Source organism: Panthera tigris, chromosome E3, assembly GCF_018350195.1.
Source record: "Panthera tigris isolate Pti1 chromosome E3, P.tigris_Pti1_mat1.1, whole genome shotgun sequence".
Taxonomy (NCBI): Eukaryota; Metazoa; Chordata; class Mammalia; order Carnivora; family Felidae; genus Panthera; species Panthera tigris.
The window spans coordinates 24,719,814-24,740,146 of NC_056675.1; the positions used below are offsets into that span (position 1 = coordinate 24,719,814).

At 38.8% G+C, this 20,333-nt stretch overlaps 1 protein-coding gene across 2 annotated transcripts; it reads right to left on the minus strand.

The window, feature by feature from the left end:
• Positions 1–472: 472 nt before the first annotated feature.
• Positions 473–14,751, minus strand: ANKS4B (ankyrin repeat and sterile alpha motif domain containing 4B). Of its 2 annotated transcripts, XM_007084110.3 has the most exons (3): positions 14,552–14,751; positions 10,912–11,281; positions 473–2,586 (listed from the first exon to the last, which is right to left on the minus strand). In XM_007084110.3, the coding sequence occupies exons 2-3, from the start codon at positions 11,073–11,075 to the stop codon at positions 1,497–1,499; spliced, it is 1,254 nt and encodes a 417-aa protein (XP_007084172.2). In that variant the 5' UTR covers positions 11,076–11,281; positions 14,552–14,751; the 3' UTR covers positions 473–1,496. The 2 variants fall into 2 exon arrangements, with proteins under 2 accessions (XP_007084172.2, XP_042826895.1); XM_042970961.1 differs by lacking the exon at positions 14,552–14,751 and having other exon boundaries at positions 10,912–11,588.
• Positions 14,752–20,333: the final 5,582 nt, after the last annotated feature.

The window sequence follows — 20,333 nt, forward strand, 5'->3', positions numbered from 1 at the left end:
TCAGCTGCAATGCTGCCAGTTTATATCGTAGAACTTACACATATTCAGACATGTGGCCATGCTGACAGACAAGAGTAAATAAAAGATATGTACATAATAGGGGCTCTTGGGTGGCTCAGTCAGTTAAGCATCGGACTTCGGCTCAGGTCATGATCTCACAGATCATGGGTTTGAGCCCTGCATTGGCCTCTGTGCTGACGGCTCAAAGCCTGGAGCCTGCTTCGGATTCTGTCTCCCTCTTTCTCTGCCCCTCCCCCTCTCATGTTCTATCTCTCTGCCTCTCAAAAATAAAAAAAAGTAATAAAATTTTTTTTAAACCACATAAAAAAAGATATGTACATGCACATAAAAATGTAAAATTTCCTTTTATAATCAACTTTTCCTTACAAATGACCTAGATTTCCCCCCCTTCTTTTAAGTTTCAGAAGGCACTTACCTTGAGAAAAATCATGAAACAGTCCAGACTTTTTCTCGGCATCCTTATTTTCTCTCCACTCCTTAGTCTTGGTCTGCTAAGACTGCCATAACAAAATACCACAGACTGGGTGGTTTAAACAACAGAAATTTATTTTCTTACAGCTCTGAAGACTGGAAGTGCAAGATCAAAGTATTGGAAGGTTTGGTTTTGCCTGAAGCATCTGTCTTTGGCTTGCAGATGACTGTTTTCTTGCTGTGTCCCCACGTGGCCTCTTCTGTGTGTGTGTGTGTGCAACCCTGAGTGTCTCTTCTTATAAGGACACCATCCATCCATGTCCCTTATGACATCATTTAACTTTAATCACCTCTCTAATGGTCTGATCTCCAAATACAGTTATGTTGAGGCATAAAGCTTCAACATACAAATTTTAGGCAGATACGATTCATATTACATCAGGTACCCGGTATTCTATTTCTTTCTTCACTCTCCCTACATGCTGCTCTGCCTCTGTTCCCAGGCAGGAATATTATAAACCCATTTCCATTACTTATAAACATGTAAACATCTGTTGAAGGGTTAAACACATTTAAGTTGGACATGAAGCCTCAGGTCAATGGAAGAACTCAAATCTCTTCCAACAGACAAAGTCGTAGAGCTCAGGACAGAACTGGAGTTGGAATCCCCAGGCTCTAAGGATGAGAAAGTAAGCAGCACGCTTGCGTGACAAGAGACTATAATTTTTAAGTTCAGAGTTGGAAAAGTAAAGAGATTTTCCTTTGTCTGTCATTCATTTAACCCTTTCTATATTCAAAAATATCAAAAAGATAATTGGAGATAAAATTGCATTTTTGTATTCCCAGATCTCTTTGAGTTGGTCATTGGTGGTTTTTTTGGACAGGTACAGAATATTTCTCAGACTACAGTATGGGCCTCTTTCTTAGGAGCGCATTTCCAAAACCCTAGGAACTATTCCCAGTGGCCTGGCATTGGGCATACAGAGGGTGTTGCCTGGAGGGTTTCCAGTGGGCCACAGCATTGCCCCATTGCTGCAGGTTCACCCTGTGGACCCAATAGTCCATCAGAGGCTGGTGTCAATCAGTTGCCCAGGCTGTTGTAGCACCTGCTTCCTTCCATTTATAGCATTAAGAACTTTCTTCCTGGGACCAAGCTGCATTTGTATACTCTGAAGGTCCTCATCAGAGCAAAGTAACAGAGCTTCTAGATCAATCTGCTCTCTCATGAAAATGGGAAGGAATTCTTCCAGGTGGTGGGACTGCAAAAATACTTCCAGAGGAGTAGCATCAACCACATCTTCCTCCCACTCCACTTCATCCTCATCCCAAGGCAGATCATCTTCATGGCTGTTTTCCACTCCCTCTTTGTTAGCCTCAGCTTCCTCAGCCTCTGCTGCTCCTTGTCTCTGAAGCAATTCACTGTGCATCTGAAATCCCAACACCCTCTTGCTGTCTGAGAGGTCTTCGGGACTTAATATTCTGTTCCTTCTAAAAACAATATTGCCTAGACCCGGACGGTTAAGAATGGACTCATGCTGCACACCTCTGTCCTCCTTTGCTGAGAACTGGAGCTTCTCTTTGAAGTCCTGGGAGAATGTGTCTTCCTCCTCTTCTCTGAACACTTCCATCACATTCCTCTGCCCACTTCTGCTCTCCTTCCCTACCAGCTCTTCTGTATCTTTGTTCTTCTTGAACTTTATCTTGAAGGTGTCTTTAATGCCCTTAGTTGCTGACCCAAATGTACCAGAGGCAGAAGCATTTGAAAGGGATGACCTGGAGAAAGTAGCCTTGGAAGAAGAAAGAGTCCCAGATTCCTCCTTGCTATAGGTGCGAGCCATCTTATGTTGGTGCTTCTCTTGGAGCCTCTCGCACTCTTTGATCTGCCTCCTGGCATTCTTCTGAGCCTGCTCCTTCAGCCTGGTAACTTTCTTGGGGCTCATGATGTTCTGGGCAGTGGCAGCCTTATCCAGGAGAGCGACACATTCATTCTGCTCTCTGCTAGCAGCAGCATCCAGTGGAGACTGTAAGTTGTTGTCCAGGGCAAAGATGTTGGCACCAAAGTTGACCAGGAATGAAACACAGTGGGTATGACCATTGGAGGCTGCATAATGCAAGGGAGTATTTCCCCAGATGTCACATCTATTAGGGTCCCCTCTAGAAAAAATATCAAAAATACACATAATTTTTGTTTCTTAGAACATGAGGTCCAAAATAAATAAATAAATAAATAAATAAATAAATAAATAAATAAAAACAAGATGAACAAAATACATGTTAACCCTACCTTGGCATTGGTTATAACTTGTGAAAGTCTAAACACATAGAGAAATCAACATGGCCAGAAACAGAGAGAGCCCATCTCTACCCTTTGTTTCCTTTTTAGAAGAAAAGCTTTCCAAGAAACATCCCCCTCCCCCCAAAAAAGCCACTTTCATGTCTCATTGTTCCCAATTGGGTCACATGTCTATAGGAAGAGAAATAGAACTACTATAACTTAAGCCAATTAAAATTTTCCCCTGAAGCTAGGGATAAGATTACCCAGTGGCATACTTGTAAATGTTTAACAACTGGCTTACCCAAGAAAAAGATCAAAGCTCTGATTTATGGCATGTGCCAATTTTTGTGTTGTACATACACCCATCATGGCAAAATTCAAGCTACTAATGTGATATTACTGGACACAGTTTGGAAGAGATGTACGGTAACACACTGTTATAAATTATTCCCACCATATATGTAGATATTGCAAATGTGCGAAATCTTAAGAACATAGTTAATAGTAAAATGCACTAAATAATTAGGAAGTGATAAGTTTTGAGTATTGAAAAATATAATTTATTAACTGATAGGTTAAATAACCTTATTTTTAATAATGACTCTGTTTAGCAACTGAAACTTCCTGAAAATTTAGCAATCATCTCTCATGAGCTGGTAAGAGCTCATTCCCACTCTAACAGTGTTACCCCACTGGAGTCACATGTAGGAAAATAAAGAACTGAACAGAACTGGGTTCCCACCAGCAAGAAAGAAGAGGAAAATGGATATTGTGTAGGTACCAAACAGTATCTACTATAACCATTATTCATACAAAGGGTAGAACATACCCATTGATTCCCCAACTTACTTCCATGTAATTACAGTGTCATATATGCGATCAGTTCTGCAACGGTTTATGGTGTGATTGGGGGTACTATTATACGGGATTAAGGCCAGAGACCCCATGCCAGCATAGAAACAGTCATGCAGTAGGTGCTCAGTAAAGATTTGTGGGATGAATTAATGCCTACTGGAATCTTGCCCCAGGCCACAACCCCACTCCCCCTATGAGATTGTGAGTTACTGGCAGTCATGTTGTTTAATATGGCTCTGGCCCCAAGCTCAAGCCATTGATGAGGACTCTGATAATACAGGTACTAAGAGGGATTCTTCCCTCACCCTAGACTACACCCCCAAACCAGGATCCCTCTAAACTTTCCCCAGTCTGGACCCATGGAAGGACAGGAGACAGGTTCCGAGAAGGCCTCTTGACATTCTTGGTGAGTAGGATGTGGAAACAGGAGAGACAATCCATGCACTTGCAACTGCCACATCAATGCCCTGTGACCCTTCCTCTGTTGCTTGCTACTCAAAGTTTGGTCCCTGGATCAGTAGTAGCAGCTGCAGCTGCAGCTGCTAGTTTGCTGGAGATGCGGAATCTTGGACTCCAGCCCAGAATTCCTGAATCAGAATCCGAAGTTTAACAAGATCCCAAGGTGATATGTAAGTTCCCTGCAGATTGAGAAGAGCTACGCTAGTTAATGGAGCCTAACCAATGTCCAGTAATTTGATGAATCGGATTTGTAACTCCTCCATGGAAACCCTTGGTCTCCTCAGGCTTTTCAGTTGTGAAGGTTTATACTTTCAACACCATCACCACCACCCACCATCACCATCTCCTTCTTAAAGAAAGACCAGGATAATTATCAGAGGGGTAAAATAAGGTTCAGAATGGTTAACTGATTTAAGCCTGTTACACAGGCAGCATACTTTGGATCAGGCTTGCCTCCAGGCCTAACGGTCTCCAGCACAATACAGTCTTACGTTAACAGACCTCAAGTTTTTCTACTTTACCAGCTATGAGGCCTCAAGCTTAACTCACTGAGGACTCAGTGTCCTCATCTGAATGAGTGTGAGAATAATTTTCATGGAGCTGCTATGTGAATAAGTTAACATAAAGCCTTAGAAAAGTGCTTGGTCCATAGTGAATACTCAATAAACATTGCCTATTATCATTTCCCTTTTCCCTAAACTCATAATCCCTAATTTCATATATTTATTTTTCCCACAGCATTATAATAGCTCTTGTGACTTTTGTTAAATGTTTATTTATTTTGAGAGAGAGAGAGCACAGGGGAGGGACAGAGGGAGAGAGAGAATCCTAAACGGGCTTTGCATTCAGAGTGGAGCCCGACATGAGGCTTCGTCTTGTGACCACGAGCTCATGACCTGAGCCAAAATCAAGAGTCAGATGCTTAACTGACTGAGCCACCCAGGCGCCCTAGCTCTTGCGACATTTTAAACACTTACAGTCGTACTTAATTTGCCCAATATTTATGCCCCATCTCCCTAATGAGATAATATGCCTGAGAGGGCCAACCCTGTGTCTTTTTGTCCTTTGTATCACATCTCTTAGCAGAAGTCTCAGACTCAACTTAAAGAAACCAAGCAGGTAATTTAAGCAGCTGAATGGAGCCAAGCTTGTTCTTTCAACAAAGTCATAGTTGAGTGTGAACTTCAATGAGAAAGGATAGCTGTCACTCAGCAGCAGCTGACTGCCACCTTGAATAAAAGCAGCCACAATTTGACCAGGGCTTCCATTTTCCACATAAAGCCAGACATCCAGGATTTCATGTGGAATTTTTTGAATTTCAAACGTTGGCTCCAATTTAAAAGAAAAATACAGTGAAATCCAAATAAAACAGAGTTTTGGACTGGATCCAGCCCATACTCTGGCAGTTGGTAACCTCCTTCTGAGCAGAGAACAGCATGAACAGATGCACATATGGGTGATGTTAAACATGGCATATCTGAGGAACCAGGAGTATATTTCGGTTGACCAGAGTGCATGGAGATGGGGCAAGGGAAATCAGTGCAAAGAGGAAAGTAAGAAAATGAAATTTAATCTAAGGAAAGCAAATATTAAATAAGACCATTCTGTCGGGCTGCTACTTCCAAGAGGTCTGCTCAGTATGCCTGATTTAATTGTTTTAGATCAAAGAAAACCTCTTTCAGTCTTAGTGCAGTTGTGTATCTTAGGGGGGCACAGTGCCTCACCCCCAAAGATGTAGTTTTACATTTTATTTATTTTAACCAAGCACCATATTCAAAAGACTCCTTAAGTACTCTAGACATCAAAGAGGGATTGTAAAAACATCCAAGATGGTACTATAAACATAAACAAAAACATACTGGTTAAATTTGCTTGAAACTATTGGGTTGTATAAGTTAAAAAAGAAATTATTGAGAGGAGTGAGCTATGGTGGGGATGTTCAGGGTCTTAAGGAGTTTAGGTTAAATCTACATGCTTTGGAACTTAAAGGAACTTAAATGATCCTTTCAAGATGGAAGGAAGAACATCAAGAAAACCTTGAGATGACCCCAAATCTGTGTCTTGTTCTAAGAAAATTTCAAATGCAAAATTCCAAATTTATAGATGAAACTGTCAGTAAGATGATTTAAAAGTTTCCCGAGTGTATTTAAGTTATTTCCACTTAAAAAATTCTATTTAAAAGCAACTTTCTTGGGTGCCTGGGTGGCTGAGTTGGTTAAGCATCTGACTCTTCATGATCTCACAGTTTGTGAGTTCGAGCCCCAAGTAGGGCTCTGTGCTGACAGCTTGGAGCCTGGAGCCTGCTTCAGATTCTGTGTCTCCCTCTCTCTGCCCCCCACCTGTTCACACTCTGTCTCTCTCAAATAAATAAATATTAAAAAAAAAATTTTTTTTTAAAGCATCTGACTCTTAATTTCGGCTCAGGCCATGATCCCACAGTTCTTGAGTTCGAGCCCCGCATCAGGTTCTGTGCTACAGCTCAGAGCCTGGAGTCTACTTTAAATTCTGTGTCTCCCTCTTTTTCTGCCCTTCCCCCAGCTCCCTCTCCGTCTCTCTCTCTTTCTCAAAAATAAAATAAAATAAACATTAAAAAAAAATTAAAGGCAACTTTCTGGGGCACCAGGGTGGCTCAGTTGGTTAAGCAACCAACTTCAGCTCAGGTCATGATCTCGCAATTTGTGAGTTGAAGACTCGCGACAGGCTCTGTGCTGACAGCTTGGAGCTGGAGCCTGCTTCAGATTCTGTGTCTCCCTCTCCTCTTCATGCTTTGTCTCTCAAAAATAAATAAAAACTTTAAAAAATTTTTTTAAATAAAGCAACTTTCCAAATTTGTGTATAACTTAAAATATTTCCTAATGACAAATTTCATGGAGACCTTATATTTTTTTAATGTTTATTTATTTCTGAGAGAGAGAGACAGAGCATGAGCAGGACAGGGGCAGAGAGAGAGGGAGACACAGAATCCAAAGCAGGCTCCAGGCTCTGTGCCATCAGCACAGAGCCTGACACAGGGCTCGAACTCGTGAACTGTGAGATCATGACCTGAGCCGACGCCAGACGCCCAACTGACTGAGCCACCCAGGCGACCCTCATGGAGTACTTCTAAATTCAATCTTTGTCTTTCAGTCTTTGGTGTCTTTCATACTTCTTGATAGAATCATTACACATACCTGCCCAGATATTCACAAACTGGTCCCCCTCGTTTGATTATCTGAATTCAATATTGATGCTATAGTGTTTGCCTAGGCTAAATTCAGTCTTGGGTTGGTTTCTTTTCCTATTTCTTTTTTCCAAAAGAGAAACTCACTGAAGAGATTTTAAAATAATCCCCATTTTGCTCTTGCTTTTTTGTAGGTCAGTGCATTTGGGCAGTAATTTTTAAAACTGGATTGGTATTATAGTCACTAAATGGGCAACTTGCTTATATTAACTTACTCTGAGCATCTGGTCCACATCATTTTTTCTCTTTTGAAGTTAATTTGTTTTTTGTGAAGCTGTTCTCAGAAAAAAAAAAAATCAGTATTTCAAAAATGTTTTTCTACATAAGAAGGAATATTTGGACTTACTAATAATCAAAGAAATATAAATGAAAACAATGTACTACCATTTTCTTGCCCATCAGATAGGCAAGGATTAAAAAGAACAGTAATACTCAGTTTTGGCAGGAGTATGGGAAAATGAACAATGCTGGAGGAATCATAAAGTAGTTCAAATTTCCTGGCACATTATGTGCCAAAAGCTTTTAAAACATAGTATCCTCTTGAATCAATAACTCTGCCTTTAAGAATTTATCCTAAGGAAATATTAGACCCTTGTGTAAAGATGAGTAAGCAAGGGTGTTCATCCTAACTTGTTAATAACAGTTGAAAGACTGGATTCAAATTTAAGTGTTATGAACAAGCAACTGATTAAATAAATTATGATGAAACCGTAAAAACAGAATACCATATAGTCATTAAAAACCAGTGACATGCTGGGGCGCCTGGGTGGCTCAGTCGGTTGAGGGTCCGACTTCGGTTCAGGTCATGATCTCACACTCCGTGTGTTCGAGCTGCATGTTGGGCTCTGTGCTGATGGCTCAGAGCCTGGACCCTGCTTCAGATTCTGTGTCTCCCCCCCTCTCTGCCCCTCCCCTGCTCATGCTCTGTCTCTGTCTCAAAAATAAATAAAAACATTAAAAAAAAATTTTAAAAAACAGTGGCATGGGATGCCTGGGTGGCACAGTTAGCTGACTGTCCAACTCTTGATTTCAGCTCAGTTCATGATCCCAGGATCATGGGATCAAGCCCCACATCAGGCTCTGTGCTGAGCCTGCTTTAGATATTCTCTCTCTCTCTCTCTCTCTCTCTCTCTCTCTCTGTCTCTTTCTCTCCCTCTCCATCTGCCCCTCTCCTCACTCTTCTAAATCCAATCTCTGTCTTTTAGTCCTTGGTGTCTTTCATACTTCTTGATAGAACCATTACACATATCTGCCCAGGTGTTCACAAACTGGTTCCCCTCATTTGATTAGCTGAATCCAATATTGATGCTATAGTGTTTGCCTGGGCTAAATTCAGGCAAATTCTCTCTCTCTCTCTCTCTAATTAACAAAACAAAACAAAACAAAAAACCAGTGGTATAGATTTCTACTTCAAAGAGCAAATAAAAAACTGAAAGCAAAAATGATCCATAATCTATTGTTAAATAATTAGAAGCAGGTGTCAGAACAGTTTGTATAATATGACTGCCTTTTTTCAGGGGGAAAAATGTATGTGTATGTACATGTTCTCAAAGGAAAAAGTCTGGAAGGATATAAGCCCAAATGTTAATGACTGTGAAAATTGGTTTGATTTTTACTTTATTAAATTTATCTTTGTAATATGATGTAAAATTTTGCAATAAGTATCCTTGAATAATCAGGGAGGAAGATAGGTTAGCAAGTGAAACAAAACAAAAAAAATTCACATACACTTTGAAGGCAAAATGAAATTTTGTATAATTGGAGCCATCTTCCAAGTGTAGGAGAACATATGTAATTATTGCTTTTCATATTTAAATTTTGAAAAGAAAGGAACACAATTTTTAACAAAGCCAGAGTTTGGGTATTAATAATTACCACATGATCCGCTGTCAGTGATCAATGACTGATTAACTTCTAAATTCAATTTTTAATTTATTTCCCTTTTTAACTCCCTTAAGTATAACTGGCAATTGATCTCCCACAGTTCCTGAAAATTGGCTGTGGTCAATATGGGAGCCTAAGAAAACCTGTACAAGATATTTTTTTCAGCCTATGTACTCCATGGCAACTTAACACAATGGTGGAATATGGGGTCTTACCTTCCTCTTCCTCTACTCACCAAAACATCCAGTCAACTGTAATTGATCCTACACCCAAACTGCCACTCCAATCCATCCCTGTCTCTCCATTGCCATTGCCACTGCCCTAGTCCAGTTCATCTCTCATCTCAAACATTAAAATAGCCCTTGAACATCTTCTGTGACTGCTACACAGTTGCCTGAACAAGTTTTGTAAACACAAATCTACCAGGTGGCTACCCTGCTTAAACCTGACAATGACTTCCCATGCCGTTAGGATAAAGTTCAACTCCCAGAGTTTACAAGGCTCTTGTGATCTGGTCGTTTCTTATAACTTGGCCTCTCCCCATTAAAGCTGCATCCAGCCATACTCAACTTCAGTGCCTAGAATACAAAGTGCTCTCACTTGGGGGGAAACATTCTTCCTTCCATCTTCTGGCCAGCTTCTTCTCACCTTTTAAGTTACAGCTTCAATGATCCAGAAAGCCTATCCTCACTCTATGGTTTGGGATAGATGCCTGTGTTATTTATGTAGTGCCCTTTCTTTCCCCCCTTTATAACCAATATCATCTATGACTTAACTGATTTAATTTCTGTCTTCCTCTCTCAAATCTGATCACCATGAGGAGAGGAAATGGGTCTCTCTTGTTGACCAGAGCATCCCCAGTGGCCAATAAAATGGCTGGTACATTGCAAATATGTAAAAGTAAATATTTACTGAATTGAAATTGATTCACTTAGCTCCTTTATTAATTTTTTCTTTTTTCCTTTCTTTACTGCCATCGGGTTATAGTTGCCAACACTGCCTAGCCCTTCTGGTAACATGCAGAAGAAAAGAGATAGGTAATTCCTGCATTAGAATTTGGGGGAAGTGTGTATGCATGTGTATATATCTGACAGCTAGAGAGATAAGATAGGCTGAAGGTCCCTTATAAAGCCAACTATTTCATCTAAGAATCATGGCTTGCATTAGGGTTGTGTATTAATAAAAGGCTGTGGATTTTAATGGAATAGATAAAAAAACAAAAACAACGCATCATTTGTTCCAATCAAAGTTAACATCTTAAAGTCAAGTAAAACAGTGATTTCTTTTTAAGAGCCAACCATTTAAATTTCATGGAAAAGTTTGTTTGTTTGTTTGTTTGTTTGTTTGTTTTAAAGTAGGCTTCAGATCTAGCATGGAGCCCAATGTGGGGCTTGAATTCATGACCCTGAGATCAAGACCTGACCTGACATCAAGAGTCAGATGCTTAACTGACTGAGCCACTTAGGTGCCCTTATGTAAAAGATTTTTAAAGATACAAAATTAAAATATCCTCCCCCCCCATCCCCCTGCCCTGAGCAGATAACAAAGCCTTAGAGTTCAGGATCTTTCTATGTGTGGCTCATAAGGGATGAGCCATCCCCATGGTACCAGTTCTTAATGTGAAAAGAGCATCTCTAGGCAGTTTTCTCTTTTTCTCTAAAAAGACAATTATTTAGACAATCCATAAAGAACAAAGTATTTTCACTGACTTCCCTGTCTCTTGCTGCTGTCTGTAAACTCCTACCATAAACACTGTTTCTAGTAGAAACCATCAGGTTGAACTTACCCTCTGCTGCAGATTATTTCTAGGGCTTCCAAATTCCCATGGTAAGCTGCCAGGAGTGTGGGAGTCATGCCATCTTCATCAGAAAGATTCAGATCTCTCTTGGTAGCCTCTTTCAAAAGTTCTAAGTAGCTATCACTAGCAGCTTGGTGGTAGCGAGTGGACATTTTTCCTGCCCACCTAAGCCCAGCCAGATATTGCTCTCCAGGCAGATCAGGTTGTTGGTGAAGTAGCCTTCCTGCAAAGCTGGTTAATCAGTAACAAGGAAGAGTGTCACCTCAGGACAAAGGTCATTCCAGCCTCCTCCATGGAAGGCAGCCAGAAAGGTTCACAGCACTGAACTTGGACCTTTCCTTTCTGGCATGGCCATGACCTGGAATAGTAAGGAATGCGGGGTTCGTCTTGAGTGTTTTAAGCCACATTTAATTTTTTCTGTCCATTAGCATGTCTTGAATGTAGTATTGGTCATCTAGGCACAGAATGTATAAAATAATTTCCAAACAATTCAGAACTAGTCTAGTTCACTGGGGAGGTCTATTTTAGAAACTATTTTATTGAGGTATAATTTATACACTATGAAATTCACCCCTTTTAAGTGTGTAATTCAATGATAGTAAATTTACACAGTGGTTCAAGCATCACCACAATCCAATTTTAGAACATATCTATCACCCTCAAAATATCCCTCATACTCATTTGTAGTTAATCCCCATTTCCCCTCCCAATCCCAGGAAACTACTAATCTGCTTTCTGTCTCTATAGATTTGCTTTTTAAGGGCATTTAATATAAATGGAATCATAAAATATACAGTCTTTGTGTTTAGGGGTTTTTTTTAGCTTCACATAATTTTCTGAGGTACATTCATTTTTCAGTATATAACAGTACTTCCTTTGTATTGCTGAATAATATTCTACTATAGAAATATACCAATTGTTCATGATTCATCCAATAGCTGATGGACATTTAGATTGTTTCCCCTTTTTGTTTTTATGAATAATGCTTCTAAGAACATTCACACGCAAGTCTGTGTGGACATATATCTTTATGTCTCTTGGGTTTATAGCAAAGAGTGGAATGGCTGGGTTACATGATGATTTATATTTAACTTTTTCAGAAATTGCCAGTGTTTTTCCAAAGTCACTGTACTGTTAAACATTTCTACCAGCAATGATTGGTGATAATTTCTCCATATCTTTACAGCCTTTGTTGCCTTTTTGCTTATAGCCATCCTTAGCGGATGTGAAGTGGTATCATTATGGTTCTAATTTTCATTTCCTAATGATTAATGATGTTGAGCACGTTTTCATGTGCTTATTAGCCATTCTTACATCTTATCTTTATTAAATTGTTTGCCCATTTTTCTCACTGGGTTATTATCTTATTATTGAGTTATAAGAGTTCTTTATATATATTGAACAAAAATCCTTTATCATATCTATTTTGAACTGAATGAAAATGAAGACACAACATCTCAGAATTTTAAAACAGAGCTCGGCCCAAATGTCCATCAACTGATGAATGGATTAAGAAGATGTGGTATCTATGAGGTGCCTGGGTGGCTCAGTTGGTTAAGTGTCTGACTTTGGCTCAGGTCATGATCTCACCGTCCATGAGTTCGAGCCCCATGTCAGGCTCTGAGCTGACAGCTTAGAGCCTGGAGCCTGCTTTGGATTTTGTGTCCCCTCCCTCTCTCTCTGCTCCTCACCTACTCACACTCTGTCTCTCTCTCAAAAATAATAAACATTAAAAAAAAGATGTTATATATATGTATATATATATATATGTATACACACACACACACACACACACAGTGGAATACTACTAAGCAATGAAAAAGAATGATATCTTGCCATTTGCAACAGTGTGGATGGAACTGGAGGGTATTATGCTAAGTGAAATAAGTCAGTCAAAGAAAAACAGATATCACATGATTTCACTCATATGTGGAATTTGAGAAACCTAACAGATGATCATAGGGGAAAGGAAGGAAAAATAAGATAAAAACAGAGAGTAAGGCAAACCATAAGAGACTCTTAAATAAAGAAAATAATCTGAGAGTTGATGGGGGTCAGGGGTGGGGAAAATGGGTGATGGGCATTAAGGATAGGACTGGTTGGGATGAGCCCTGGGTGTTATATGTAAGTGATGAATCACTGGATTTTACTCCAAGACTACACTGTATGTTGACTTGAGAATAAATAAAATAAAAATAAAAAATGTAAAAAATAAATAAAACAGAGCTTGGGGGAGAAATTAGCAGTTTTTAATGCCTGTATTAAAAAAAGAGAAATATCTCAAATCAATAACTTAAACTCCCACCTTAAGGAAAGGAGGAAAACATGGAAAAATTAGTGCAAATAAAGAACACAATATAAGACCAAAAACATGGTCCAAATATCTCTGTAAAACAAATAGGTTTAAATGGACAAAATTCACCAGTTGGAAGACCCAGCTATATCTTATTCACAACAGACACAGCTAAAATATAAAATTGCAGAAAGATTGAAAGCAAAAAATGGAAAAGTTTTATCAAGAAAATACTGACAAAAAATGGTATATCTATATTTATATCAGACAAAATATAGTTTAAGCCAAAAAATTACTAGGGATAAAGAGAGATGATGAAAGGAACAATTCATCAACAAAATATAATAGTCCTAAGCTTGTGTGTACCTAATAACATAGCCCCCAAATAGAGAAAACAAAAAACAATAGAACTGGAACAGAAAGAGCAAATCCAAAATCACAGTAGGAGATTTTAATTAACTCTCTTAATATTATATATATAATGATAATGTTAATTCACCCTCTGTATATCATACACACACACACACACACACACACACACACACACACACACATTAGGTTAAAGATTAGTAAAAATATAAAATATTTGAACACAATTAAAAGCTTGACTTAACAATCCTATGTATAACTCTATACTCAATAGAAAAAGCATGTTCTTTTCAAGTACACAGAAATATTTATAAAAATTGCCCACCTAGAATGCAAATTGGTGCAGCCACTCTGGAAAACAGTGCAGAGGTTCCTCAAAAAATTAAAAATAGACCTACCTAATGACCCAGCAATAGCACTGCTAGGAATTTACCCAAGGGATACAGGACTACTGATGCATAGGGGCACTTGTATCCCAATGTTTATAGCAGCACTCTCAACAATAGCCAAATTGTGGAAAGAGCCTAAATGTCCATCAACTGATGAATGGATAAAGAAATTGTGGTTTATATACACAATGGAGTACTACGTGGCAATGAGAAAGAATGAAATATGGCCCTTTGTAGCAACATGGATGGAACTGGAGAGTGTGATGCTAAGTGAAATAAGCCATACAGAGAAAGACAGATACCATATGGTTTCACTCTTATGTGGATCCTGAGAAACTTAACAGAAACCCATGGGGGAGGGGAAGGAAAAAAAAAAAAAGAGAGATTAGAGTGGAAGAGAGCCAAAGCATAAGAGACTCTTAAAAAGTGAGAACAAACTGAGGGTTGATGGGGGGATGGGAGGGAGGGGAGGGTGGGTGATGGGTACTGAGGAGGGCACATTTTGGGATGAGCACTGGGTGTTGTATGGAAACCAATTTGACAATAAACTTCATATATGGAAAAAAAAATTGCCCACCTAATAAAACCAGTGCAGGCCTCAATAAGTATCAAATGATAGATTTCATGCAAACCATGTCCTGTGAAGACACAGCAATAAAATTAGAACCCCTCACCCGATACAACTAATAAACTGTATAGATATTCTCTTGAAGTATATATTTTACATAGTTTTTATCATCAAATACATACATTTTTGCATTGTCTTTTCCTCTCTTTAATCCACCATAACTATTTCCCATATTGTTACAAAACCTTTAATATGTTTGGATAATAGTCCATGGAATTGAGGTGAGGAAGATCTATTTTCAAAGTCTATAACTCTTTATTCGTCTTATCTCTTTTTGTCTAAGCCTTTATTCCAAGATAAATTATCTGTCAACTTTGAGAAAGTACAAAGCTTTCATCTGCAAGTTTCTCACGATAATTAGCTCCAAGAGTCAATGTTTGTTCCTTTTTCTGGTTTCTATGAGAACCAGTAGAAGCTGTAGAAGCAACCTGGAGGACACTATTATTTATTTGTAAGGACGGAAAAAGAATTTTTTTAAGACTGCAGAGAGTGAAATATTTAAATGTGATTATGGATACTTTGAGAACAAGTAATTTTTTCATGAGCTACTTTAATTTAGACACAATTACATTCATTAATATATTCTAAAATAGAAAATCATATATAATCTGACAGAGGGCTTCTCAAAGATCAATTAATTATAGTGTATATAATTATAAACTATATTATTAGCTTATAGAAAGCTAAGTGCCAATCAAACGAGGAGTCTGTTACAGGATGAAGATGATGATAAAGATAATGTGATAATGATGGGGAGAAGGAGAATGATAAAGATAAGGATGGAAGCAAAGATAAAGGAGGACAGAGCAATCATTCATATAGGAAGAAGGGTTAGAAATGGAGGAGAAGGAAGAGTTTCTCAACTCCAGTAGCGCTCATGACTTGGACTTAAACTCTCCTGTGAAATGGTAAGACACCTGAGCTGTTTGTTTTAATATTTTTATTTTTTTTTTTTAATTTTTTTTCAACGTTTTTTATTTATTTTTGGGACAGAGAGAGATAGAGCATGAACAGGGGAGGGGCAGAGAGAGAGGGAGACACAGAATCGGAAACAGGCTCCGGGCTCCGAGCCATCAGCCCAGAGCCTGACGCGGGGCTCGAACTCACGGACCGCGAGATCGTGACCTGGCTGAAGTCGGACGCCTAACCGACTGCGCCACCCAGGCGCCCCATTATTTTTAAATGATATTTAAATATCCTGGCACCCTTTGGCATTTCCTTGGGAAAACCCCTTCCTTAAAAGAAGAGTGTGTTGGGAAGGTGAGGTGAAGCAGAAACAGATCCTGAACTTGAAGATCCTCCTTACACCATTCCCTCAAGAGGAGATTGACAGAGAGGGTTGAAATTAGACCTAGAAGACCTGAAGTCCATATATTCTGGAAGAACTTACTGCATCTATTTGAGTTTCCATTTCTTTGTGAATAAAATTGGAGGATATTGCTCATGATCATATTATCATCTAAACTTATAGTAGTAAAGGTGAAATGATATAAAATTCCTTGCAAACTGTGAAGTATGGTTTTGCAAACTGGAAGAGCCAAGAAGCCATGTGATTGTGGCTAAGAGTGCAGTTAGAGAGAGAGCTCTAAAACTTAGTAATTGGTCTCTTATTTTCTACTGTACTTCTCAAAGTACAAAGGAGAGACACAACTGGTAGGAGATGGTAAGGGCAGAGATTAATGAAAATACCTAAGACAGATCTGCATATAATTTAGGCACTAACTGCTCATGAGGAGTCTAGATAATTATGGGGCAATTGTGGCTTTTGACTGTATGTTTTGACAGTATTGGCCTTGTGGAAATAAGTGTTTGAATCTGTCCCAACAGTATGCTATTGGACTCTTTGAAGGTCAGAAAAGAATATCTTCCCTACACACTGGTTGATAGACTTTAAGGGTCAGATTTAAATGTCCATTTAAATATCCAGAGTAAGTCAGGTGCTCATCACCTTCCTGCTGTAACCAACCCTGTCCTGCTCCCACCTCCCTATACACCTGCAATATTAGAATAACTTTAGAAACTCTTGCTAGTGACTTCTATGCCCCTCTGCTGCCACTTAGGTTCAGAGGGGGTAGGCTTTATTTCCTCCTTTGTTTTCTTAAAAACTCATTTATTACCTGACACCCCATGCATTTAACCATTTCACTTTGAGAGTCCCTTAGACCCAAACACCACTTCTTTCTGCCAATGACCCAGAGAAAACAGGGTTAATTGGCACCCCCAGGGACAACACTTAGAAAGATTCTCCCCCTAAAGGGTCTCCTCCTCCCCACAAAGCAATGGCATTGTCCATTCTTCATTGCTGTCTTTATAGTTTTGCAGCCTCTCCTGCCACCTGACAGCTTGATGTTGTAAACAACTGTCCCATCTACCATGGAGTCTAATCCTGGATGAAAGGAAGTAGTAGCCCTTGGATGAAGAATTTACCTAGGACTCTGACCTATCTATAAAACAGAGTCTTGTGTGTTCCTTTGCCCAGAGGGAGAGATGGAAGGAACAAAGATTAGTGGTAGTTGATACCTCCAGTCTACCCCCAAGAAAAACCAATGCCAACAAAGTGGAAACCCAACTTCTTCCTTGTTCTGAAAAACCATTCACTGCTAATTGGGAAAGAAATTCAATGTGAAGCCCAGAAACACTTATTTTTATTAACGAGATTGCCCCCTAAACCCAAGAGACCTGGTTTTCAAAAGCAGCCTGTATTTGTTCTCCAAAGCTATTTACGCCTAATTATAGAGGAAATTCACTTGTATGGTAGGGAAGCACATTTTTACCTAATAAGGAAAAAGAAAAGATCCAAGCAGAACGTTGCTTTTAACAAGATTGTTTCATCTAATGAGCATCTTATTATGAATTTTAATGAAAATAAAAGGATTAACAGAAAGTAAAAAAAATTATAAAGGATTACAGAAGTCCTATTGTTACATGGAACTTATAGGAAGTAAGCAAGGACAAAATAGGCGTCATTAACACATTACTGTATGTGCTGGACTTGGGTTTGTGAGAAACAAACCATTTGAGGTAAAGACATTTTTAAGTCCATTACTCAGAAAATGTCACTTAGTTATTTATGTACGTTTTCCTCCTGAGCACAGCAACAAAATCTTCAACCTATTTGATGTGGATTTTTCCTCTTCAAAAGAGATTCAACAACCCTGCTTCTCATTTAAACACATATATCACTCAAAATACAGAGAAACTTTCTTTCCCACATTGAAGGTCACTGGTGTTGTTTTTCTTAGAAACATTGTTAAATACAAACATGAGGCAATGAAAGGAACTACTGTCTGCCCTTTTGTTTTTTTCTTCTCTAAATGAAAACATTTATGAAAATATTTAGGTGGGTAACTTGACTATTGAAATTATAATGTCCCTGAAGTATTGATTGGGCTTAATTTATTCACATAAGTTTCAAGCCATTCAAAGCCCTATTTTTCTGCCAAAAACACAGACAGAGCTGTTATTGTACCATCTGGTTTGCATGAAGAATCTCTTGGCATCCCTTAACTGCATATTTTATAAATGCTAAATCCCAGATGGCATTACATTGTAACAGTGGAGAGTTTTATAAAGGTTTCCAAAAACAAATTCTTTAAAATGTGAATACTGGATAGTCTAAGCAGGGGCTACGAATTTAAATTCTGCACTTGAATCAACTGGCTTTGTTACCTAGACAAATTTACTTTTTCTTTTGCCCTTACTCCTTTCTAATTATTATTGGCTCTGTGAATTGAAGATTTCAATCAATAAAATCATATGACCAAGTCCTCACTCAAAGCTTAAATTCGTATAAAAGTTGTAAGAACAATGATCACTGGAAAACCTGTATTAGCTGCCATTTTGTTTCAAGATAGAATTTACCACAAAGGATGGATGTTACAGTACCTGTTAGCAGATCATCAAATACCATCAAAACCATTCACCACTCTTAAAGCTGATAGTTGGACTGGAAACTATGCAACTGTGAGCAGCATGCGTTATGTTGAAACAAAGCCCTAGTATGGTAATAGCTAAGAACACAGATTCTTAAGTCAGAGACTGACAGACACTAACCCAGAAATTAAATCCCACCATTAATTTGGGCAGATTACTTCTGAGCTTCAATTTCCTCACCAGTAAAATGAAGAGAAAACCCCACAGAGTTATTGCAAGTAATATTATTCACAGGGCTGATGCAAGTAATTAGTTACTTCACACAGTGTATGGTCTGTAGTCAGTACTCAATGAATGTAAATTAGTAGTAGTCCCACTGGAAGTAGAAGCTGAAGTCAAGCAGAAGTAGCAGTACTACTAGTAGAAAGGAAGGAACTCTTGGGGCGCCTGGGTGGCTCAGTTGGTTGGGTATCCGACCTCAGGTCATGACCTCACAGTTGGTGGGTTCAAGCCCCACGTCGGGCTCTGTGCTGGCATCTTGGAGCCTGGAGCCTGCTTCTGATTCTGCGTGTTTCTCTCTCTGCCCCTCCCCTGCTCACACTCTGTCTCTGTCTCTCAAAAATAAATAAAAACGTTTAAAAAAATTTTTTTAATTAAAAAAAGAAAGGAAGGAACTCTCTCCCTTCTTTAGGTCAATCATAAATGTATAATTACTGCATTTTCTTAAACCTTCTCTTTCCTTTGCATTTTTCTTCTCCGTAACAAGGAACTGGCTTTTTGTTTTGTTTTGTTTTTTGGGTTTTTGGGTTTTTTTGGTCCTATCCTTCATCATGGTTCAGTAAAAAGAGTATATATTTTATAGTCACACAGAGTTGTCTTTCAGTCTGAGAATGTGTATTTGTCTTCTAGGGTTGCCCCAAAAAGTACCTCAAACTCGGTGGCTTAATCAGCAGAATTTTTTTCTTGCAGTTCTGGAAGTCAGAAGTCCAAGATCAAAGTGTCAGCAGGGTTGGTTCCTTCTGAGGGCTATGAGGGAAGGATCTTTTTGGGGGCCTCTCTCCTTGGCTTATAGATGGCCATCTTCTTCTGTGTCTTCATATTGTCTTCCCTCTGTATACATCTCTGTCCAAATTTCCTCTTCTCTTATAGACACTAGTCATATTGCATTAGGGCCCACCCTAAAGATCTCATTTTAAGTTAAGCTAGAGGATCTATCTCTAAGTACAAGGCCTCTCAAGAACTGGGCTCAGAACTGGCATAGTGCCAGTTCTACCACATTCTGTTGGCCAAACCAGCCAGACTCAAGGAGGAAGTGAAGACACAGGAAGAAACTGACCTCGAAGCACACTGCAAGGGATGGGAATACAGGGAGGGGTGGAAGATTGTGACTTTTACAACAAATCTTCACATCAGCTTCAGAACTTTAATATTTAACATATATTCTATCAACTAAAAGTAATGTGCTGCATTGCCAAGAAAACCTTTTCTCTATTTCTGTGGTAACCACTGCACTCTTTACTAGCTATGGAGTAATCTGTATTAATACTTTTATATAAATGGATTTTTATTTAGAACTTCTGAGCCTTCTCTGTCATCCATTTACCTAAGCTGCCCTATCTTTATATTTACAGATCAATGAAGTCTTGTATGCCTTTGTTCTAGTTCTTTCTGAGCCCATGACTATCAAGAGGCTTATTCAACTTGGATCTGTCTAAAGATCCCAAGGGGAAAATGACATTAATATTGTATAGTTACACTGTTAAAGGAATTACCATATGATGTTAAAGAACATTCTCATTGACATAATCTATCTTGTTTTCCTAAGTTAAATTCATATTTGACATTTGAAAGCTATTTT

Excerpts from the sequence above, each read along its gene's own strand:
- ANKS4B (XM_007084110.3), bottom strand. The coding sequence starts at position 11,075 with ATGTCCACTCGCTACCACCAAGCTGCTAGTGATAGCTACTTAGAACTT. Across the intron at positions 2,587-10,911 it reads GAAATAATCTGCAGCAGAGG|AGGGGACCCTAATAGATGTG; the intron begins GTAAGTTCAACC and ends TATTTTTTCTAG.